Below are 25,921 nucleotides of genomic sequence, written 5' to 3'. Positions count from 1 at the left end.
ATATGGCGATTTACGACGATAACGTTTGTTCACCGGCGGAAATTCATTAGATGGGTTTATGAACGACGCGGTGTGTTTTATTCACGCGTTTTCAGGAAGTGTCTAGGGTGCAGCAATGCTACTGTCAAACTTCTCGTGGTAAAATTGATTTTTCTTGTATGATCAGGGTGAAATAAATGTTTCACATGCTTAACGACTGGCTTCTCATTTTTTGGTAGAGATATTTCGATATTAAGTAAACACTGTGAAACATTTTAACACGTTGACAATCCACAATTCTCTGGTGGATTTTAACGTACTAACAGGTCCTTGGATCCTACCCGTTGTCCAGTCCGCTTTTATACTTCTCCAAATATATCAATAGAAATCCTTTTCGCGGAATCTATTCACTGGCCAACACTCATCAGTTTTCCATTGAACGTATCCAAATCTCTGGATTCGAGGCTGTGGCTTAAAGACAAATGGCAGATATTAATACCTAAGCGATATATTTTTATTTATTCGCTACTCATGCCTATTTTGCATTTTCATCTACTTGCTCTTCGTTCGTTCTTTTGTTCTTATGACTATACATAAAGTAACTCATGTACGACTCGTTCGTATTTCTAACTTTATTCGTATTGTATCCAAAGGAACGTCGTCTGTCGGATTAATAAGCAAATAAACATCCTGTGCACTAGATGATTTCTAAATCGCTAGAAGGACAAGGAAAATTGAAAGAGAGAGGAACACGTTCTCGTAGCGCTTAAACCATCCATAAAATACTGCCTGGGGTTTAAGCTATCGACCAATCATCCCCATCGAGTGATTTGTCTGGCCGCAAATTCTAAAATCGCGCATCGAGATAGCGCTCGACCCTAACTTAACAGCGTCACCGTAGAAAAAGTACGATCACAGATATTTCATTATCTTCGATTCGACCCGGTCGTTCGATTTCGCCCGTTCTCCACGGATGTTCTGTATCAACTGATTTCACGGGCGTTCGCCCCTCCGGACTCGTGAGACGCCAATAAAACCTTTTTTCGGTTTTCCCTCAGAGGTCAATCATTCGTTAAGGAGATGGAGAATAGAACGGTATCGGTTCCCCGCGAATCGTTCTCGATTACCAAAGGCGGATTTACGATGGCATTGGAGGACTAAAAAGGGAGAAACGGAGAAGAGATCCTCCGGCGGAGTGCGTCGAGTGAATAACTAAAAACGTTTAACATAATATCTGATCTCGCGTAAAGGCCCCGGCGGCGCTCTTTCGCGCAGTGCCGTATCTTATTCGAAGGCCAAAGGCTGCCGGGGACAAATGCAATTTTTCCAGCAGCGTGGAATCAAATGAAAGATCCAACCGCCATCGGTAACTACCCTCATTTTTATTCCAGTTCCTGTTCCCCTTCTCCGCTCGTTCCCTTCTCCCTTTCCTCGCCATTTTTATTCCTAGCTTTTCTGCTTGTCTCCTTACAGGATCGCGCCTTCCCTCTTTCACTCTTACTCTCGCTATCTCAAACGATGTTCCTCTGCCCCGGTTCCTTTTTGTATCCTTCCTCGACGATTTCTCGCACTCGGTATCTTGGGTACGGGCACCTTCGACGTATCAGCGCTCGTTATTTAAGCCAGTGAAGTCGCACGTGACACCCTGTAGATTACATTACATGCCCGCGTTGGATACCCACGTGAAATCCTGCCACGCCACTCGCCGCACACTGCGGTTTTCGGCAACGTCCTCCAGGCTATCTTAAACCGAGAAGGTTTGTCTTCGACCAGAATATAGCGCTCGCCACGTGCCACCTAATCACTCGTCTCGTTCGCATGCTTTTTGCCTAGGTTTGATATATGATATTATTATCTCGCCGGGAAGCAATGGTTTCTTGACTTTACATGTAATTTCTTGTTTTCACGGAATTTGTAAATTCAAATGAATAGAATTTACTTAAATGAACAAATATGGATTTACGTTCACAGTTTTGTAACTTTGAAAGAAGAGCTTGGGGAGGTAGGCAATTCGGACTTTACCAAAAAAGGGAGTCATAAACTGACGACCACTCCAAATCCCGAACAACGTTCATAATTATTGATTTTGCAAGTGCTATGACGCTGCTGAGATTCATATAATTCTCTCGCGTTAATGTTCGCTAAATTGTTCTCACTATGTAAATTTAAAGTATGAGATTTCTATTTAAAAAATCAAGACGGGAAATTTATGAAGAAATGTGTAATTTAAAAGGAAAATGAGCCTGAGAAAATTTTTTTAGGAAATTATTCGAAAATTTCACGAAGTTACCGTTAGAAACCTATAAGATTTCTATGAGAAATTACGAATTGACCATTTTTACCATTCTGATAACTTCAGCTTTAAAGGCTTCACACTTAAACATACTGCGAACATACTTGCATTACATACGCGCACTCTACGGAATCGTTCTTCACTCGCTACCAACATCCTAATTTAATATAAACACGTACCTGATCCTTAATTAATCATGTATAAGACTATGGTTACAGTAAGTGCATGTTCTAGAGAATGTAACATCCGAAAAACGACGTAGCTAGTCTCACAAGAATCTACATATCCGAACGTCTTGACGTATTTGTCAAAAATTATATCCACTATAACCATAGCCTAATTCTCAATTATATCTTTCAAGCAACACCTGACACACACAGACTCGCAATTACTTCAGGCTTGTGAGTTTTCATCAAAAAGAATCTACAGGTAAATAGAATTGAACTTCAGTGACAAAGTTGATTAATCTACTACGAGTCACGCAATTTGACAGCACATACACTTGCTTTTGAGCAACGATATACCACGATTCGGTAGAAAAAAAAGGATATAGAATCATCGATGCATCGGGGCTGATGGTTTTCTAGGACGAGCTCGATTTAACGATGAATCCACAGGGATACCATGGGATGCACGAGATGCATTTACGATACAGTTCGCGGGAGCTGTATTTGTCTCGAACTGTTCGCCATCGCGTGAGATTTGTTTGTTCCACTTTAGTGATATTTCCTGCTGGATCAGCTGTCCTGGAAATGCGCCGGATTTATAGCCTTTCGTGTGATTTAACGTTGCCAGTGCGTCGAGTACAAGAAAGAGACCAGCGAAAAAATCTAGGAGCAAGGGAAATCGGATGGAAAGTGAGGAAAAGGAGAAACGAGCGGAGTCGGAAGGAACATAAAGGAAAGTCGAGGAATCTTCGAAGTTGAGGGCAAGGGCAATGAAGTCGCGCTGGCCTCTGGAACTTCACCTACGATCTGCAATAGCTACGATCATCGATTTCATTGAACCCGACTTTTTCATGGCGACCCGCTGAATTTGTAACTGTGATCACAATAGAAGCTCTATCGAAGAAGCTTAACAACAAAAGAATTCGATGTAATATACCTACGTATAATGAAATACGAAAGAAGCACGCAAAGAAACTGAAAGAGTTAAAGGGAAAAGATATGTAGCGAAATAAAGAAACGAGAACAATCATGACTGTAAAATATAAAACGACGTGAACGTCTATCTTTCACGCGTCTCTGAGCGAAAATTTCGTTCCGAAGAGAAGAGACGCGAGCAAGAATTCGCGAAAAAATGCAAGAGAGAGAATCAATGTCTTTTCCGTGAGCCGATATCGGCGATTTTATTTGAACGCGCTTCTTTCTTAGCTCGGAATCGGAACCAGACCGAGTTTTCGATGCGTCGGGTAAAGTGCAAAGGATTAGCAAGATACGGATCCAGGTTGTAGCAGCGATAGTTCTGGGCACATAGTTGGTGTACGTTACTGTGAAACCTATGCAAATTGCCATTCCCAAGCCCGCATTAACGGATATAAATGCGATATACCGTTTCGCATTCAGACTTCGACCTACAGTATTAAGCGCTCTGTCGTTCAACTTATCATACGTTGGATCCGCCAATAAAATTCGAACATCGATAAAAATTGGCTTGATTGATCTTAAATGTGAGTTTACTTGCTTGGTAAAATGATGAAACTCGAGGCATTGTGCCACCGTTAACCTGAAAACTGTATGGTAAAAGTATGTAACATTCTGTGTGGTAGAATTTTATACACTCGAATCGATTTTCTGAAAGTTATAGTTCCGTGCATGTAAATTTTCAATGAAACGCCGAATCTGTGTTGTCGTATTCATATTGAACGTATTTTATGCATTTAATTAATTAAGAATTCATAAAGACGTGCAAACGCTATGATATTTTTTAATTAAAACAATATTCTTTGGTAAATTTAATAAATGAAATAATATTCCTCAATATAGAAAGTTTCATAATAATTTTATTGATTTCTCGTTTCGAAATAAAATTTCCCTGATTTGTAACGAAACATAAATCTCCTTTGAAACTTTAACTGCGCAATAGTAGACACTTGTTGAAACGAGAGAATGTAGTACAAAAAGGTGATATTAAGGATTATTAACAGTGAGAATTGTTAGTAAGAAAGTAATACTACTTTTACAAGCATTCGGATGTAACATAGTGGGTTAACTGAAGTCTGCGAATGTAAAGGAAAAAGGAAAGAATGTCTTACGAACCATCGACCATTACAGACGCGAGGTGAACTCGCGAAAAGTCATTTTTCAACATATTAATGCCTGACACTAAACAGGGATAGCATGGCGAAAAACCAGCGAACACGGGTTATCCATCATGTTCTTCCCAGCCTTTTTATCTTTATTTTTTGAAATCAACAAGAAAAATAAACGAGAAACGGAGAAAACGAGGGAGCAGCCTTGTACAACGCCAGCTAATGATCAATTAATCTTGATGGTTGTTTTCATAAGAATAGTCGATGGTGAGAACAGGATGAAATTGTAAGTACGTGCAACAATGCTGCAAAACGGGCGAAACATAGCCGACACGTAACGAAATAACGAAACGTCGAAGCGTATAGCGACCTACATCGCCGGATTTCGAGAGCAAAGCATTTCGCGTGCTAATAAGCATTCGAGCGAGCGGTGCATGCAGCTATGCGCCGTTACGGATTCTACGGCATTAATGGAATGGCCTGTATCAAGATTTTCCAAGCCAAAGGTCTACTTCGTCGCACTAATTGCGATCTAATAATAGCTTTTCCCGCTGAGCACCATTCTGACGTCTTTAACGCGATGAAAATTTTCCGACGAACCGACAAACGATATCGTTTCGAGGGGCTGAAAATCACAGTGGTGTTCGTCAAGATTTTGAGAATTTCGATTTAGTCGAATCCTAGAAGCATCATCCCTTTAGTTTTACTAATTAATTATGTTATAACTTTATTCTCTGTCGCGACACGTTTTCATGACTTGGACAAATATAATGAATTTCGTGTAATAAAATGAGCACAGGGGAAACATGAACTGATGAAACGTGATAAATCACATTGCTTGTTCCAACGAGAGTAATTTCTCGTAAACTATTTTTTCTAAAACTATCTAAATTTGATCGTGTGGTTTTCATAAAAAATATTGATTTCAAAAGTAATTGATCATCACATTTCGAACGTTAGGTATGCCATTAATCTTTTCACGAAATGTCACGGATTTGTCGTGTATCGCAGAGCGTTTATATCTTCGAACCGAATCGATCGTTCCTCCTTTTAATTATGCTATGTTAAAATACACGCTCTTAACCATTAAATAACATCAAAATGAGAAAACAACGGAATTGGACATACTATATTTTTCTTCTGTAATTTTCAAATGAACCGGAGAACACTATTTTATGAAATACAGCAGTGGATTGACTTACAGCGCTATGATTCTCAACCCTCCATTTGTAAATACACCGTTCGACGTGCCCACATTTCACAGAAGAGTACAGCGTACTACAATGTATTACCATAGTTTTTCCACTGTTTACGAGTTACATAATTCCAGCGAAATTCGGTCACTACGATGGGACAGCTCCATTCATCGTGCAAGCTACTCCAACGATTGCAGTTAACAAACGCCTGTAGTTTTTGCCAGCTAGCAAAATTCGTGATTATTAATTAGCTTCCAATAACGTGATAGATCGTTAATGGAATTAAACGTGTGGAGCGAAACTCGGCGACACCATGGGATAAGATAATTAAAGATACGTGATCCAGGCGAACAGACAGTTGGAGAAGAACGCGTTTAAGGGTTGGTCGCGTACGACCGGTGTCCCCGTTTGTGTGTTTTAAGGCGAACGGAATTAGGAAGCCGCAATGACGTGCCCGAAACTCTGTTGACCTCGCGGCGCTCAACGCAGAAATTGGATTACTCGTGTTTACCTGGGGACCCTTAACTGGCTGAAACCACTCGCCACCCCTCGACGAACGTCGTCGGTTATTCCAAGATGAGGTGTGTTCGATGGAGATCCGAACTGCGAGAAGCTGCGACGAGACGAAGCGAGAGAGGCAGAGGAAACAGGGAGTCATGGTAATTTGATTAATTCGACCCAACTGAATTAGGATTTGTCCGTTATCCGGTGTGCTCGAGGTAAACGTCAAAGGGCTCGAGTGTCGAGCACAATGGCGACGTAGCTCCCTGTCTCTTTTGTTCGCTCGCAAAATGACTACGTAGCAATACACAGTGGCTCCTGCCTTAGTTTCGTCGTTGGATAAACCACCTTCGTCCCTCTAAGAAACAAGCGAATAGAGCAATCTTGAAACTTGCCAATTGAAACATTCGCCGGTTATTGTTTGTTTTAATTACATCGTCGTAGCACGGCTCGTCCACGCGCGATATTGTCGTATAAAGGTATCTGTACCTTTGTCGTATCGTCGACGAGATGTAGTTTAATTAGAAAATTATTATTGGACGAATGATTTTATTCTTTATAATAGCTGTCCCATAGTCACATTATAAATCTTAATCGGTTTTTGAAGTCGATGTGCAACACGGAAACTAGTTTCTGTAATTGTCGTATTTCATGGAACTATTTTGTTACTTGATAAATTCTTTGTCTTTAGATTCTTTAATTTTTGAACTATAAGACGGATTAAGGATTTCCACGTTGATAGAAGCTCTTCTGTTATCAAGCAGTAAAATATATTATTGTAATTTTTTAGCAGATAGGTGATTTAGATTTATAATCTAGTGCTTTCATCGCAAGATAGCGAGTGCTCCTCCTAGTTATTAATTCATCGCTAACTTGAACACCTTGGTAAAAGTCACACGGTATTACTACAAATCGACCAAAGTATTATCAACAGTATTGTATACTATGTACTATATAGGGTCTCGTGCAAACAATCCTCTCTCATCAAGGCGGGCCATTTTACGCCCTCACAAAGGTGTTTTGTACGATGAACACGCGACGTGAATTCACCGGACTTTTAATCCAACCCGTCGTTAATTCGCACGAAATTAACGATCGCATAAATGATTAATTAGCATGTGGAAGAAAAGGTCGCGTGTGGTGGACGTGTCCAATGGACAAATTCACGTTTTTAATCGTTTACACAGATGTCGCAATAACGGTACGCGATCGCGCTAATGCGGGGATGCCTGTTCATAAATCGTAATGGATTCAATGAAATCGCATGAATTTAATAATTCGATAAATCGCGCTAAGCGAATAAAACGTGGTCGGTAATAGGATTGCAAATAACATTTTAGCCGAATTTCACGACGCTTCTTGCATTATTTTCCCAATGCTCGCTAACGCGCGTCCATTAATTTGTGTCGAATCAATCTCAGCCGATCGTATACAAGAACCATGATCGTTATACGATATAATTTTTCTGCGAAAAATCGATCGACATCGCGTCGTTTGATCCACAGGAAGAGGAGTTCGACGTGGTAATTGCTCCGTAAGCGATATTCACGGCGGGAAGTCGGCTCGACGATACAATTCCAGGGTTAATTTTCCATCGATAAGCGAGAGGCTGGCGACTAGGTACGGAAATTTGACTTCAGGAACGATGCCACCAACCACGAATTAATGGTATCGATAAATTCGTAAATTGTATCCGCTCGAGTCTCAGAGGGCGCATTTCCTTTCATTAGATCCCTCGCGACGCTTGATTAACTGGCCTTAACAGCCGTGCAAATATCTACCGATTCGTGACCAACAATTTCCCCTGCACACGCATACGCTCTCTGCTTCACACGTACGATCCATGGTCGTGGGGAGGGTTTGCATTGGCGACGCCAGTTTACCCCGCAAAGCGTCAAAGACACGTAAGAAATCGTAATACAAAGACATTTCTTACAATCGATGTAACCTGACGTTTCATGGCAAATATCTACGAATTCATCGATCTACTTCATCGAACAAAATTGTATTCGACGTTGCTGTCTGTAATTATCGGAGTAACGAATCTCGATCTAAAGGCACATACTTTAAGCGGTTGCGGCATCTGGATCGCGGCCGAATTCTCCCCTATGCGGTTAAGCGTGGCGTCCAACAGCCATTTACAACGGCATTAAACTTCCAGATCGCAACAAATTTGATAAGTGCCGGCACAAAGGGTCGGTGTACGGTGCTGGTCGAAACTTCATTCGAATCTATAACCTTGCAGCACAAAGTTAAGCCATTGGCGCGGAAAATTCTCGCCGACCTCCATTAAAACCGTTAATTTTCCCGGTCGACACGTAATATCCGGCGGCGTGTTATCGACACGGTATCGATCGATGTCCCCGACGCGCGTCGCGATCCATCACGCGATGTAGACAACGTCGGTACGGCGCGCGTCCAGAGTGTGGGAAAGCATGGAACGTGTGTCGGCTGCGTGCGGGGAAGAAGTTTGTTGAATCTGGCAAACTTTAACCTCGATCACTTATGTAACAGAGTTACCAACGCTACATACGCTCACTCATCCGGACAAGATTTCGATTCATCCTCTTCGTTCCATTCGTGATTGTTTGATCTTCTGTTTCCTCTTCGATTTGGCGTTCCGTTTTCACGCGTAACCCCGCAGGCGGGTTTCCTCTGACGTACGTGTTCTTCTGTGGCGAATCGTGCGACAGAATTACGGCATTCAACGAACCAGATCGGAGCTCGCTCATCCCGCTCTATTCTATTCGTCTCATCACGGTTTATAGTTAACAATTTCGAATTCCGACTGTATTTACATACAAACTTATATGCGCGACGTCACGCGGAAACTCCATCTAGTCTGTTGCAACTCACCTCCTCTTCCTGTGGTTGACTAAGCTAGATCGAAATGAGATTTCGCTCGTACGGAACAGCGAAAGTCCGAACACGCGGCACGGGAACGAAGTTGGTCACGTAATCGCGGACAGGGGCTAAGTAGACAGGTGTCGACGATCTTCCAGAGAGCTATGGGATATTGCAGCAATTCCTCGCTTAACCCATTGCGTCCCAAGCGTCAGCTACATCGACAACAGCTTTTCGCTGTTACACGAAATTTGCAAAAGTAATCCAATACTAAGATAATCGAATAATCTAATTGACAAAATTATTAAACGTAAAGCTTGTACTACAAGATATTTTCTTTCGTTTCAATAATATTCCTTCACACACGCGTGATCAATTCATGCAGTTGTTATAGAGCAAATATGACAAGAGCTGGGAGAATCAGTGGCTATTTCGAGTCTTTCGATAAGAAATTCGTGGAAAGTTTTATTTTAGTAGAATATTAATGGATTTTAAAATTAAAGACTATAAACTTCTTTCTGAAATTACTCTTTCGTGAAACGATTCGGACGTTTGTTTCGAAAGATATTACACTTTAAATGTTATGAAAATATTATGAAATGTAAATGTATATTAATATGTTCATATACCGTTACATTTTGCAATTCTTAGATAAAATATTGCTTTATACGTGACGGTAATATATATTAATGTAAACATGGTATTAGTAACGAAGATTTACGATTAGACCGCGGATGATCATGCAAATTCATATTTGTATAAACATGACTAAAGGAAACCATTTCTTTCTGCTACTTAACTAGAGATTTGCGTTAGCCATTAAATGTTATAAAAAGGACTTTACTTTAAATATCTTACACATATAGTGCAATATTACGCATATTCTGTATATCTTCCATTTTTTAATTTCTCATAAATACATACACAGTACATGATATTTACAACTGTAGCCAAATTACACGGTCAGAACCAATTGTGATAAAATATTGATACCCGATATTACAAAGAACTTTGATCATTCCGAAACAATTTCAATTATAATTGTCGACGAAGATTTTTGGAAAATGTGGACTTGATTCAAATTATCGTGTCACGAACACTCGTGTCTCGTTACGTCAGCTATTTAGCCTAGTCATATAAAGCCATACATAGTATATGTAATTACAATAGGAATATGCTCGTGTACAAGAGATATTCAATCTTTAAACAAGACCAAGCAGTTCTAGAACTAAAGCTATGCGAATATAATTTCAACGGAGTTTTGAAAAACCGTCCAGATTGGATGTTTAATATCACGTACGTATACGAAACGGATAGCAATTAATTAAATAATTAATAATCATTTTCGTTCTCGAGAAACGCATGAGATAAAAAGAATCCTCTGACAATGTAGAGGACCGACGAAAATATGCCAATTATTCTCAAGTGGTTTCAACGTATCGAGTCGACGTTCGATTCGATTCTATCATAAAGAATGCACAAAAGCCAGGCGACACTTGACCGACACTCTCATCTCATTATCTCTGTGTACCTAATTTCAGACTCGTATCGAGGTCTCAAATTGATTTTTCGTTACACGCGATGAGGGACATTGCCTTCGTTCACCTGGAATGCTTATCCTATTTTACATGGCCGATTGACAATAAAAAATCGATTATAGATAAAAACAATCGTGTGATTTAAGAGCGAATTTTATGAAAAAATAATAATAGCACTGAGAGTGTGAACCTATCGCTGGTGAAGATGAGCTACTTTACCATTTGCGAATTTTTAATCTCTGAACGAAAATAAATGATAATTATGACCACTAAAGTATTCTTGACACAGTTGTTAGTGTGATATCTTCGTTACGACGAGGTAATGACGTTTTTATGAAATTTGAAATTTCTAGTATTAAAATATTGAGTAATTACATTAAAAAAGGCTCGAAACCCGTTACTTTTCAATCAAACTGCGTACACTACTTTTTTTTATGGAAATAACTAAAATTGACTGATCTTTGTTCATTTTCAATTCGATAATGATAAAAACTTTCGTTTAACCTCTTAGGTACGGTTGAATTTTGTGCAGAGCTGTTTCTCTGTACGGCAGAGTTCGACGCGAATTACGCGTAAACGATACAGCACTGCAATGTGTGAGGGATAGTGCTGTTCTCTACGCAAGCACATTGGAATGAAGTTTTTGATAATTAAATTATAATTTTACTTAAAGATGTGATGCATATACTTGAACTTTAATAATTTACTTTAATAATTAATAATACAATCGAGTGTGATATATTTTAAAGCACGGTACCACACGTAGACGCACGTTACCATTTTCACACTCATAGCGCGATAGTGTTTTTTCAAATTGCTCTCGGTTTTCTATTTTGAAGCGACATTTCGAGCTTGAAGATTCTAAAAAATTATAAGAATACGGATAGCCATGTTATAAAGAGCATGTAATAATGGTATATTTATTTTAACGAAAAGCAACAATTGATATCTGATACTGGCGTATCAAAATGACATCCGCGAAAGCCACTATAGTAGCGCATCGTACCTGAGAGGTTAAAGGTCGGCGTCAGTAGCAGTTAATATCCATTGACTTTTTTCCGGTAAGCTTCGTCACTGATAAAATCTACTTAAGCTTTACACATTAATAATTTCGGATAACATAGATCCAATGAAGAGAACAAAATAATTCCATGTAGCGCAAACTGCAGCTACGTTCTAGTTTGGTCAACTTTCAGGCCAAATGCATTCTCCAAGTCTCTAAAAACAACAGGATATACGGTAACTCCCATCGTGTTGAAAATCGCGAGTAAATCCATTAGAGCACGTGTGCTAACACGGAGAAAAGTGCGAAAACACGCGTGCGAGGCGCGTGTGTATCGTTCGCTCGATTTTTCGCGCCCTCCGAATGGCACGTTAACGAAAGCTCGATCGTAGGCTACGGAAATCTCGATAAACGATGCGACTTCCTGGATGATTCGTTTTGACGCAATCGCAAGGCAGGATCAGTGGGTGGTTAACGCGGCAGCGACGAAACGACGCTTCTATCGTCTCTTCCTCCTTTCCTCCCTCGTTCGTTGTTGCGTAATTACCGCTGTCGTTGTTCGCGGATGAGAAAAATGGCAGAGGGGCAGAGAGAGCCGCGCGTGTACACTCGACGAAGCACGCGACCCGTAATTATCGTGGTTTCAAACCGGTCTGATTTATATCGGTCACTTTACGTAACACACGTGCGACCGATGAAATTTTTATCTTTCATTAAATTTTTGTTACGCGTGATTCGCGCGTTTGTCACGAAAATATGCCGACGAATGGCTGATCGTAGAGATCGAGGTCGTAGTTGATCATCGATCAGTGCATTGGAAATATTTATGTTCTCCTCCGCATATATCAAGCTCTCGACAATTTTGAGAGATAAAATTTTTATCGAACGACGGTTCGCAAATATTTGCACGTAATTAGAGAGTGTCGAAAGATTGGTAACGAAGTATCGTGATTCGTTGATGGGGATAAAATAAAAAATAAATAAAATAGTACGTATCCGTATATAAAAATAATATGGCGCGGCCATGGTGTTTAAGAATGAAATATAAGGGTGGAAGGGAGACGCTGTAAACAACGAGTACTTGGCTATTTAGAAACGTGATTTATACGGTTGTTCCTTAAGTCAGGTGAACGATATCGTATAAAATTGCTCGGTGAAAGCTGCGTGCCGGGTTTCCAACACGGACATCTCAGGCAGATGGTTAGACACGAAGGCATCGTCTCGAACGAGGCAACCTCCATTTGTGGGAAACGAAGGGGGCTGGTTCCATTTATTTTGTCTTCTACCGAATGATCCATTAGCGGGAGCGTCGACTATCGGAATCTCGCGAACCACGCAATTCCAGTTTCGTTTTTCAACGGGAATCGAATAGACCTTGGTAGAGAAAATGCTGTTCGTGATCCTCGATTCGTTTAACCATGGCAACGACGCTGGAATTCCATTTCTTAATGATTGGTTGTTTTCGCAGATTCATCCTCTCACTTTTACCATTTGAAATAAAAGGAAATAAAAAAAAACATGAAAGAAACATAAATGTACTAGATTTTCCAGGAAGTTCGTAGCATTTTCTGTAATGAATATGTTCTGCGTTATATTCATCTTTCTGTCAAATATTTAAATACTTATTTAAATACTGTAATATATATCGAATTGATTAACTAATAAGCTTTCGTTTTTTATTAAACCGATATCAGACGATAGTTGATATATTCAATTCTATTTAATGTAGTTTTTATATTACGATTAATAACCATTTATTTCCATTTTTTCCACGAGGCCAATTAAACGGTAAAAGATTTAAAATCGAAAAATTCACACGGAATAACGCGAACTCTTGCAAGGACTACTTAAAGGAATTCGGTTTTAATAAAATGAATCTGTTTAATACACGAAGGAGACGTCACCGGAAACGAACTATATATAATCGAATAAGATACAAATTTTGACAAAAATACGTCGCCTTCAAATTTTTCTTAGATCACGCTATAAACTTTTCGGACAATCCAATAATATGAAAAATTTTCCAAAGAGAAAGAAATATTTCTTTTCTATTTTCCAACAATCCATCGAAAATCGTAGAAAATTTACTATAACGACAACGATTGCTCCGTAAACGAAACTTTTGCCAATGAAATATCCATTGACCCATGTTCGACTTACGTTTGTCCGACGTCGAGAAGCTCAAAGAGAAAAATAATGGCGTAGCGATGGAAAGCAAGACTAAAGCAAGTTTTGTAAACTGTTCCTGTATAAAACGGTTCCGGACAGACAAAGACACGCGAGTGCATCAGACGAAGCGACATACTAATCGACTCTCTGCGCGAGAAGTCTCGTCCGGTTCGTGGATAGGAACGAAGAAGGGAAGCGTATCGAATTGCTGGAGCATCCAAAGTCAGTGATTTACAGTGAGCGCGCGAGAGCCTGCCTATTGTTACCCTCTAAGAGAGTAGACGCTAATTAAATGGGAGGTAATTAACGAGACAGCTTGACCAAGCGGCCAATTAAACCAGGAGAAGTTTACGTATTACCTGCCACGAACGATTCGGAAATCGCTCATAGATCTAAGAGAGTCTTATCCATTCGTTTGCTCGAAAGTTCCATCGTCTTTCGGGAACCGGGCTAAGTAAACATCGTTCGATACCAATTACACTGTGATCGATGAATTTACTTTGCAAATATCACGATCACAATCATTCATGAGATCGTTGATTTTATTACACGTTAATATAAGAATTTCTGTTATAGGTATATTAGGATAAATATAATTAAATATATTAAAACAATTCTAAGCTGCAATAGTGTCACATAATATAACATTCAGAAATAAAATTTGTTCTTTGTTTGGTAGGACAGTTGCATTACAACGAGTCTTCTTAGAATTAGTTGCGTTACACTTTTACCGGCGTACAGAATTTGTGCGAGTGACCTCATCTTGCTAAATTACAGAAGAGATTGAAAAATATCGTAGATGAACAGAGGGAAGATAATGTTTGTATCTAGTGCAGATCGAAGAATTAACTCGAACACGCATTTCTCGTTCGATTCTCTCTTTCTATGTTTATAATTTCTCGCGATCACTTTATAACAACACGAATATTCTCAGAACACATCAACCCTTAAGCTTGGATGGTCACACACTCCTTCTTCTCGTGAAGATGATGCACTGGATTTGTCTAGATGTTTATACCGTTTGGTATAAATGGTTATGGTTATGCAAAATTCCCCTTTTCGTATTATTTTACAATACTCGGTTCAGTTACACTCGTCCCAAACCAGGAATGTGGTCATGTACCCCTTCTCCGCCTCCTAATCTTCAATACTCAACCTTCCACGCATTTCTAGGAAATGAAGCTCAACCACTTGCAAAAATTCCCAATCACGTCCAAAATTCCAACTGTCGTAGTAAAGATATTTAATGATCGTGACAGTGTTCGATCGCGTACGCGTGTTCGAAACACAGAATAATTTTTTCATTTCGTCGATGACTCACCAGTTTTCCAGCATGTGGTAAACGGTAAATTCCGCAATGCTCATGGTACAGAGGAAAAGCTGGCCAGATTAGTGAGTGGAAACACTCTGGTGTGCGGGCAGGGGTTGCAGAATGGTCTGTCCAATTTTGCGGTTGTGCTGCTTGAAATACCCAGAGATGTAGCGGTGGCATAAAGAGGAAAAGCAGAACGTGGGGTGAGGGCGAAAAAACACACTTTCCTGTAACCTCTCTTGGCAAGTATCACAGGCCAGGCTCGTGACAACTTTAACGAATTCCAACCCCGGGCGAAGAATTTTTAAAAAATCATTCCTTTGAAAAGGGGTAGCGGGGTTGTGAAAGGGGACCGCGGTCGCCACTCGGTTCCTCAACGGTGAGTTTCGAGTAAACACTTCGGCGTGAAGAAGCCGAGGCGGTCCCGAGTCGCGAGTAACAAACGCTCTCGCTGAAATAATGACATTCTGCAAAATGTGGCGAGCCTGTGCCACGAACGAGTCACGCTCGGTTGAAGCAACGAGATCGCTGTAGGCAGAGCTAGGCCAACGACTGCGCTGCTTGAGAAAAAGTTACGAAAATCTTGCTCATTTCGTGCTGCTTTCATCGCGGTGTGAACGCGTGCCTCTTTCCGTGACGAAGTTTGTTTACATACACGATCATGCGATATTGCATGTATTATATAGCGTGGGATGTTTCCTGTTCTAGAGTCAAGTCAGATTGTGAGTAATCGAATCGTATATGATAAATGGAAGAACCTGTAATAAGATTCTGAATTTTTTTTTTTTTTTAATTTTTAATAAGAATTCCTCATTAATTCGAGATATAAATGAAATCGTCGTGAGTTTTGCATGAAAGTGAACGATAATCTTTCATTTTTACTTACGCTTCGATGCAAAAGATACTCTTGCGATATCTTTTCCGATAAGGAACGTAGAAGTGTGATAATTATCAAGCTTGTCACCCCTGTATCGCGTCAGTGTCCCATTGAGGGGATTTTTCTAAGCAGAAAGCGGAATAACGAGATGCCGGGTAACGCAGTGGCGACTAACAGCGTGAAAATTGGCGGAACGACTGGTTCCGTTCGATATTCCCTCGAGAGGATTGTCACGGAGCCGTGTCGCACGAGCGATCAGGCATTATTGTCTGCGAGCAAGGAGCGAGAAATCTTGCTGGAAAGACAAGGGGAATCGTTCAGAATCAAAGACAAGAACAATCAGCAAAGTGCCCAGAGAATATCACGAACTAAAAGAGTCGAAACGAAACCGCACAAATCACAGATGGAATGAACAGCGATACCAAAGGGAAGAGGGAGCTAGATTAAGGGGTGGCAGAAGGCAAAACGTGGAGCGATTCGAAGGGTCGGAGGTGGGTAAGCGTAGAGACGTATCTGGAGTCAGGAAAGCGAAAGCAATTAAGATAGTTACTTGGTTATGAGACAAAAAGGCCGAGCAGAACGAAGGTAGGAAGGTAATTACCGTGGTAACGGCTTGCCAAGGCCGTGCGACTGCATCCCGTGGAGTGGTGCTGGCTCCTGGGGAAATTAGTGCTGGAAAAATTCATGCCCACAGAAGATTTGCGTAAATTAATTTACGCTGGCGAACCGGTCGGCTACACGGAGAAAGGGGATGAAATTCAATTTCTAGACGACGATGGATTCTTACCTTGGTCAAGATTGGTACACGATTCCGTTTTTAGAGAAGATCGGTTAATACTCTAGAACCGTCGGAAGGGCAAAGTATCTAGCGACATTCGGCTGGTTCATTCCTAAAAATGTTATCGTTTACAGGATGGTTGAGAATTAAATTGACAAAATACAGGGAGAGAGGAAGGGCGTGCTATTTCGATCGTGTTAGTCGACCAATTCGTTCAGAATTGAAACGATCTTCCGGCGCGTGCAGGATTTCTGCTGAAACCGAGCGAACGGAGGAGAAAAGTTCGATGTTGAGGCACGTTCCGTAGCCGCGTTCGTCGATGTAATTAAGGAGGAAGCCGGATTAATCGGAACGATAGCGCGAAAGGAAACACGAAGTTGTCGTCTCTTCTTTTCTTCTTCCTTTCTTCTCGCTCTCGGTTTTCCATCGAATAGCTGCGCTGCTCCTTTTTGTTGTTTTCTCATTCTTCGTCTGATCTGCCGACGAGTCTGTCCGATACTTTCTCGACACAGCGCGGCGTCCGTACCTTTCTATTTATTTGCATTTACCCGGAGAAGTCGGTTAAATACCGTGATCTATATCCTGTCTGGGGATAAAATGCCGTGATCCGTGAACGAAAAACGACGAAGAAATCGCGTCCGAAGCGTCCTTCGCCTCGCTCGTTATCCGAAGCACGCGAAAAATGGAACGTCTCTCCTCTTTTCACTCTACGTTTTCTCTGTCGGGTACACTGCATCGAACGCGTAATTTCGTTCAACGTGTTCGCGGCCCCGAGAAATCACGTCGAGAGACGCGATGACTTTAAAAATAACAACTCTAATTGCGTTTAATTACGCCAACTGCTGGGAACTCGAATGGTCGAAGGGTCTCGCCCACGTATCTCGGCCCCTCTATGGAAAAAACGCGCCAACTCGTGGCCTAAAAATGTTGGTTTTAACTATTCAATTAAAGCAGCGACCTTGTTAATGAGCTGAAATTTTCTTTGCCTACGTTTCCATGATATCGTATCCTCGCACGATTATACGAGGTAACCGCGGTCGGATGATACCGTAACAAGACCCATTTCACAACAGTCTAATTACACGCTATAGATCGTCGAGAAACAATGAAACAAGTTGAAATAGGAAAAAATCTTCCTCCGACGCATTCAGCTCGATTCCACCCGTTCCCTTGAACTTTTCCGTTTCTCCGTACACCCAGTTCGATATCTGTTACCATTTTCCATCCCTGTGCTGTCTCTCGCTTCAGAAACGGAAGCCTACATAATGGCACGTTTCTTCCTGCAATGGTTGAAACACCGACGACTCGCGGTACTATTTCCGCGGCTTTAAACACCGTTGATATTTCATCGCTTGGAAAGTTGATTTCGAGAAGTTCGCTTGATTCACGGCCCATTTCCTCTACTCTGCTTTTCCTCTGTAATGAGAGTCCGGTACGATAGATGTATCTTTACAAAGATAGAAGGCTGCTCGTCGAATATTTTTTAATTTTTCATCGTAGCCTCGAGTGAAAATCAGGGACAGCTTTTTTCCACGATTCTTTCCTATCGAAGTAAAGCTCGCAGGTTCGAATAAAGATCATGTGACGTAAAGTTGACGAATACCACAAACCAGACGCTACTCTGGACAAGCGTCGGTGGCGTAGTAGATTTTTTGCCGCGCTGTCACAGAACAGGCGAGAATGTCGTCTAATAACGTGACGTAGGTGGCACGAGAACGGGTTGCTCGAACGCTTTATGGCCGCGCTTCTGACGAAGTTCAAAGAGTAACGAGCCACGTTAACGTTTCGTCCCGGTTGCGGCGCAAGTTCATAAAGCGTTGGCGTTTCTTTGATGCGGCTGCCGTATCGCGTGCAGAATCCCATTCCCAGTCGTTGAACGATCAGGGATCACGCGGACAGACGGCTATATTTTCTTTCTGGTGGCGGTCTGTATGGCACCATTGTCGATGATGCTGTGGCAGGCGCGTGTTACCAAGTGTCCGGTGAGAAAACTTTATACATTATGTTAACCTACGCGCGAAATGGCCTTCCATGAAGTGGGTGGAAAGCGCGCTAGGCCGACGAAAACTTTCCTTTCCTCTTCGAATAACGCGATCCTTCAAAAGGAGCTGTTCCTTGTTTGTTTTCCTGTTTCGCCCGAGTCTCTGTGTTTCGCAGTATCGCCCTCAGCCTCTCCTTTTTCACAAGTAAAATATATATCACGGAATAAGGCACTCGACTTCCTGATAATGGAGGCACAGTCTCGATTCACTCGGATCGTTTAATATACTTCTTTGTGCGCCTTGCTTGAATGCGTTTCTATCCGTTTGAACTGCTTCGAGTTAAGGGAAGGTTATGACACGACCGCTTGAATTTCAAACGTTTCCTCGCTATTCGCGAACCACGTCGACTAAAGGAAATCCCTTTACGCGTCGTAATTTGGTTTGGAGTAAACAAGAAAACGCACGTCAAGCCCGACTCTGCACTCCTTCCTTCGGAAAGGGATTTAGCGTGATTCGCTTTCTTTCGGATCTCCAACCAGCTAGAAATTTTATCCGACCGTTTTAACGTATGCAATGATCGTCTTTTTCTTAAGCAGAGTACAGCGAGCGATCTACATCATTTATATGAGCATGGAAAGAAATTGCTATCTGGAATAATTGCGTAGTGAGAAAGTGAATACAGCATTTGAAATATTTTAATCGAGCTAAACGAGAAAACGTTTCTTTTTGAGAGAAGAAAGAAGGGATTATATTCTAGCTAAATGCTTTCAGGATAGTTATTATATCGGTTTCAATATTGAAAAAAGATAATACTCTGTACAGCATAGAGAGTATCATCCATATTAACAATTCTTTGGTCAAAAAAATATACGCAATTTAAAGTTCATAATACACATGAAACGTGTCGTTCTTTCAGTTCAAGGAATTTTAGTTTTCAGACCTTCTTCGTTAATATTTGATCTTTGATAAGAGTAAATTTCGAGTGAATTCACAGAGTGGTGAAAAAGCAGCGACAGCATAGCAAGTCGTGGATATTTGCTGCACTGTATATTTTGTGAATTTCGCATAGAAGTAGACATTAAAAAGTAAAGAAGAATTACAGAGAAAATATCGGTAATTGAATGTTATACCAAACTTTTAGCAAAGAAGCGACGAAACTTCTGAGACCTAATCGAACGTTTATTTTTTTAAATATTTAAACAGCAGCGTATATATTTCTAGAACTTCAAATCAGGCGAGAAACATCTGTGTTTTCATCTTCCTTTATACACTTTCCTGCAGCGAATCATGGAACTCTCGTAGCCAGCTGCAATTGTTCCTAGTTTTTACGATCGGTCCGTATGGACGCGCGACACGAGCGCCTGTAATTCCGTTCGTCCCAGCACGGACGATATTCTTGCACGCTGCATACGACACTTTATCCCTATCGTCTCGTTTCCCTCACTCGATCGGCCAGTACTTGGAACAGCTGCACGGACGGACATCATTTCTCCGATGCACGTTCCCATAGCTCTCCTGGAATCGACGAAAAGCCCCGAACGTTGAAAGACGGAAACTGGTCATAGATGGGAAGAGAAGGAACGCGTTTAACCCAAAGCCGAAGCTGTCCGCACGGGCGCCGAATAGCTCTGGATGTTCGTGCAAAGTATGTCGGAAAAACTGGTTTTCGAATGAAAGAAGAAGTATAGGACGTAGAGCTCTTGGATGTCGATGTTGAAGCACGGATTGATTCAAGTAGTAGAAAGCGGAATATACGCGGCGTATTCCTCGGATTTATTCTTTATAATTCTTTTTATTTTTTATTTCCTGAGAAAATACATATTTAGAGCTGGATGCTTGAAAAGGATTAGAAACTTTTCAATATTATTTTTTGACCCGTTATTTAACATATATTAACATATATTCTAAGACATAGACGCACGCGCGGAATCGTTAAAGGGTAAATGAATATAGCGAATCTGACAACTAACAATCGTTCTAAACCGTAAGAAATTTAAATAATTCGCTTTATTTTATTGATACGAAACATATGAAAAATTACTATCCCGAGGAAGTAGATTATAATAATAAATTCTTTTCGCAAACACACGCGTATGGATTAACATAGAAAGAAGAAAAAATATCACATGTACATAGTAAAGCTTTCTCTGTGTATACGTAAATACGGTTACCCGATAAGCCCGTAATAACGATAGAATGCAACGTATGCATCAGCAACAGCAGAAGTACTGAAAATCGGAATTCTCATTTTCTTTAAATTCTATGGAGCATCACAAGAACGCGAAATTCGATATCGTCCTTTGAAATAACCGGAAGATCTATTCCGGTCGTTTAGTGATTAGCAGAAACGCGGTAGTAAGCTGATTGGTGTAACAAAGTTATAATGCAGCCGATGAAATTATAGTAAAGTCGTCTCGACGTAATTTCCATCGTAACTTCCGGTCAGAACTACGAATCGATGCAGAATGTCGGATGGACAAAGTTCAACCAAATTCGCAGAACCATTGGGCGGTCTCTGATCGCTGGCTATGCCGGCGAAAATCGGTCTGCGTCACTGGAAAAGAGGATTGAACGGATACTACATACGATCAGTGGTGTGTAGAGTATCGAACGTACGACGAAGAAACAGAGACAGAAATAGAGTTGCGGAGTGAGAGTTGGACAAAGAGGCGAACAGCGGCACAAACCAGAAATGGGTTTACAGAGTCGACACGGGCTAAGTTGCACTTTATGCACGTATGAATACGCGTGAACCGAATGCTCGCTACAGCGCACGCTCACGGTCCAGTTTATCAAAGATTGGAGATGGAATCGTTTCGTGAATCACGTCATAACGGCCTTTCGGTTTTGAAGAACGCGATTTCGCGATCGAACCAATCCCCCTAGCCGCTCGGTCAATTCGATACTATTCCGTTACCTCGCTACCTCTCTCTTTTTCCTCTCTTCTCTCTCTTTTTTTCGCACGCTGGAAAAATCGCTTGCTGATTCAATGGAGCTACCGTGGCTCGAAATCGTGGCGAGCCATTCGCGAAAAATGAAAAAAACCGCGCAGAAATTTCGTCGGACGGCGAAGGCGGTGAAAAATGTGAAAGCCGTAGACGGAAGTTCGTGACGATGGTCCAAAATGAGGAAAAGCAAGAGTTTTAATTCGTCGTTCCCTTTTCTGCTTACGACGAACACGACCTCGAAACTTCAGAAATATGGAAATTGCCGTTCCAATAGCGTTAATTGATCGACTTCTTGTTGGAATCCGCGTAACTAGGGCCAAGGGAAACAGTGGGCAGAAATAATAGACCGTAGCCGCGCCGCGATTACTACGGTTAATCGAAGTATGCACACTGGATCGAAGATAACCGATGTTTAGCTGGATCGTTATCGAAACTCGAGGGTTTAAGGGAGAGGAGTTACTGCACGAGGGAAGGGAGATAGGAATCGACAGTTGTATATCGACGATATCCTTTCATTTATTTTCTGCTATGATCAAATTGTTTTCTCTTGCTACGCCACCGATCAACATTAATGAAAGTCGTTGAAAGTAGCAACACGAAAGAGCGTCGTATTACTTTTTGCGTGAAATGCAGCAAACTTGAAAGAAGACAATCGAGAACCTGAAAAAGTAGTTAATTACGAACAAAGGAAGATAGGGCTATAGATGTTCGCGATTATAAATCGGTTAGTATCCTTGACTATGATAATTAAATTACAGTCGTTCGTGCATTTATGAGAGACTTGCAGGTACAAGAATCTACAGAATGCTGATATACGTAAACATACAAAGTGACCCAAATAAACTACTTATTGTAAAATTAAAAAAGCTGAACAGGTCTTTAAAGCAATCTTACTTTTTTATGGGATCATGAAATTACCTACATATTTGCATAAACATCCGCAGTACAGCAATAACATTATACTACGTAATTTGTCATCATCTTGCAACGCAGTACACCATTCTGCTATTACGATCGAATTTGCTCTTTTTGCCTGTCATCAACGAAAATGAATGGTGGAAGTAATGTAAGTCAATGAAAGGAAGTAATGAAAGTCCAAGATAGAAGGGCACCGTAATTCGTCTTAAACATGGTAAATCCGTAACCAGGTACAATTTCGAATCAAGAATACAATCGTTTAGTGTAACCTACCGTCGTTGCAAGATTGGCATTAGCGTTGACCTTGTCTCTATTCGAACACGTAGCTCGTAAATTCAAATCGCGGCGTGTCCCTTTTGTTCCGAGATCTGGCGGGCTCCGTACCGGCACAGAATCAGCGTCGGAAGGACTATCCGAAAACAGGGAGCAGTTGAGCTAATTGGACTCTTTGCCAGGGAGTTTGACTCGAAATTGCTTCGTAACGCGAGAGACACCGAGCGGAAGCGCGCTTAGCGCCCGCGCCCGTTTCAAGAAAGTGCAGTCGTTGCCATTTGATCCGTCTCGTTGCATTTAATCTGCTCGAATGTCGCTGGTTACGCGTCCTGTAGCGCCTTGCTGTCCTAACGAAGGAGAATCAAATTGTTCGGAAGAGAAAATTTGCAAGATGGTTACATCTAAACAGTCGAACCTTTGCATCGTGTGTTTCGTGACGTCTGAATTAATGGTAGGTTGACAGTTGTAAGTCGGGTGGTTTTAAAGTCAAGTTAGGTAACTGGGTGCAGGAAAAATCAAACTCGGTCAATGCAAAATACCTATACTTAGGTACGCACTTTCTCTTCCCTTATTGTCGTCCCATAGACGCACTCATCGGTGGAAGAGTGAACCAATAGGAAAACTGGACAACTATCTTCAGCATCCCATAGTCATTCGATCAGAATAGAACTAAACTTATCGTATGTACACATCGTCAAACACTCAAACTTCTACAAAATTTCAAACAACAATCTCAGATCCTTAAGAAATTTCGAGTACCGCGAGATCCTCACATAAATAAATAAATCGAATAAATAGAAAATACTGGAAATATAAATATCGTCTCATCGTTAATTTACACGAGGAAACGCGATGTGATATTACTTTGAGCGGCATAAACCCATTGTCCGTGCTTAACTTCGTTAACGTAACCGTGTCGCATCAATATACCTGCCGAACTCGCGAAATGTTGAAACTTTGAAACGACACGAGACGACTGGTCACGGCCATAACAATCGTCCAGAGTAGAAAGCGTGGAAAGGAAGCTCGTTTTATCTGACCTCTGGCGAAATGGTCCTGACGCAGCCCGATCGTGCAGATCCTCGCAGTTCACGGATAGAGTTAGCTTTCTTTGTTTTTTATTCTCGCGATAACGGCCACGACGTGATGGACGAACAATGTCTCTGTTTCCAGATTCCATGGTGGGAGAGATGGTCGTCGAGGCTGGGAAAAACGTGACGCTGAATTGTCCAGGAGTGACAGAGAATTCTCTCATACTGATGCTCGAATGGAGGGTTAACAGCATGCAGCTGCTTGAGTACAGCAGCAACACTACCATCGTATGGAACCATCAGAACAGGGTGTCGTTGTCGTTGAAAAACTACGCGCTCCAGTTCCATCCGGTCACCGCACAGGACACCGGAGAGTACACTTGCTTGGTGAACAGCCGCAGCATGCCGGAGGCTGTTATCAGTCTAATAGTTCATGGTGAGTGTTCATTCCTTTTTAGTGTTTCTTTACGTTTCACGTCAGTCTACTCGATTTCGCTTTGATACGGTTTTGCGCGACATAGAAATCGTTTCACGAAGATTATCAAACGTCGATTGAAATACCGTCATGAGTGGAAATAAATTAAATTGGCATAAAATGGAGCCTGTTCCTTTTCTGTGCATGGAAAAATTGAGCTTGTAACGATCGAAATTGCCGTACATTGAGCCACACTTGGCCATCGTAAAAATAATCACGACAAATCCTGCCGAGTCTCTCGATTTAATCTGTCAGGATTGTCCCTCTCTCGCGAGTAAATTAAAAATTAACCTGGTCTCGCGTACCTCGTCGCTTGGCACCGCGCCAAACGGACCAAATGGGTCAGTATATTTGCGTTTTAACCTTGGCGCTCTATAATTCTTCTCGGCCCTTTTGAAACCATGATTCGCATGTACGTACCCATTTATAAAATTCTGACGATCCAATCCAACATTGCAGTGAAAAAACGTTCATCTGTCTTTTTTTTCTGGATCTCGCGTAAAAGCTAGAAAATAGAATATTTGTCGTGAAACAATGTGAACTGGCTGAAATTGAACGATTCTGAGGAATTATGTAAGCGGAACGTGGTCGGGTCATGCACCGTGGCAAATTTTGCAAGTCTTATTATTTTAAAGGGGGCCATCGAAAGAGTGGTCGGGTAACTAACGAAGGCAATTTTCGAGTCTTGCAAGGCGCGCCGTTCAGCCGTGCGGTAACCGAGCTCCTGGCAACTTCAATCCCTCGTTCCTTCAACGATATTGGATAAACTTGCGAGCCAGCGGGGCTAAATTTCCGGCGTAATGTAAAGGCAATTTACATCGTCGTTCGGATAATCGAGGAAACTCTGGCGAACGAGCATCGAAATTGTACATCGACCGTTCGAAAGCTTTCGGATCTTTCGCCATTACGTTCGAGTTACTACGCCCGACAAGGACGCATCGATAAATCGTTTATCCACCGAGGAAGGGACGGTTCTTTGGCTAAGAAATTTTTTTTTTCCAATCCTGAGACTGGCCGAGAGTCACGAGTAAGCGCCAAAGACGTTTCCAACTTTCGAATGCGTTTCTTCTGTTTCTCGGTGTTGTTAAAAATGAAGAAAACTTTCCCGGGGCAGCTATGTTGCTTTTAGCCGGTAACTGTGCACAGAAGGAGCCCTGGGACCACTGGGAATTCTCTGCGAGTTGCGCATCGATCGTTCCTCCCTTTGAACCGTGTTGGAAACTAAAAATCCTATAGTTAGTGTACTCTCTGTAGTTTGATGGAACCATCCGACTTGCAAGCTAACGGTGCCTAAAACCTAGCGAACGACCATAGTTCCGTGCTCGTCCTTTCGTCGAACATATCATGTAGGGAAATTAATCGATCCTTTTTCCGCCGCGTAATGATTTTCGTTCGTGCGCCAACGTCTAGCAATTTGTGTTTACCAAACTGGATGGGAAAGTAGTCCAAGTTTGCACGAAGTTCGCGATGTCGACTAAAGGAGAAAAGAGATAAACGTGGACGCGGAAGAGAGAACGAAGGAGAGGGATAACGCGATAACATTCTTCCTAACT

At 41.5% G+C, this 25,921-nt stretch overlaps 1 protein-coding gene across 4 annotated transcripts in view; it reads left to right on the top strand.

Moving 5' to 3' along the window:
- Window positions 1-25,921, top strand: part of LOC117234763 (tyrosine-protein phosphatase 99A-like) — a 420,704-nt gene that overhangs the window by 130,167 nt on the left and 264,616 nt on the right. For all 4 annotated transcript variants that reach the window (XM_033496276.1, XM_033496275.1, XM_033496277.1 and 1 more), the window contains exon 2: window positions 24,036-24,329. In XM_033496276.1, coding sequence (XP_033352167.1) covers window positions 24,036-24,329 — 294 coding nt within the window. The remainder of the gene's footprint in view (window positions 1-24,035; window positions 24,330-25,921) is intronic.

This window comes from Bombus vosnesenskii, unplaced genomic scaffold (assembly GCF_011952255.1).
Source record: "Bombus vosnesenskii isolate JDL3184/JDL3185 unplaced genomic scaffold, Bvos_JDL3184-5_v1.1 scf7180000013308, whole genome shotgun sequence".
Classification (NCBI taxonomy): Eukaryota; Metazoa; Arthropoda; class Insecta; order Hymenoptera; family Apidae; genus Bombus; species Bombus vosnesenskii.
The sequence above is the reverse complement of the archived record's forward strand: the minus strand, read 5'-3'. Positions and strand labels throughout refer to the sequence as shown.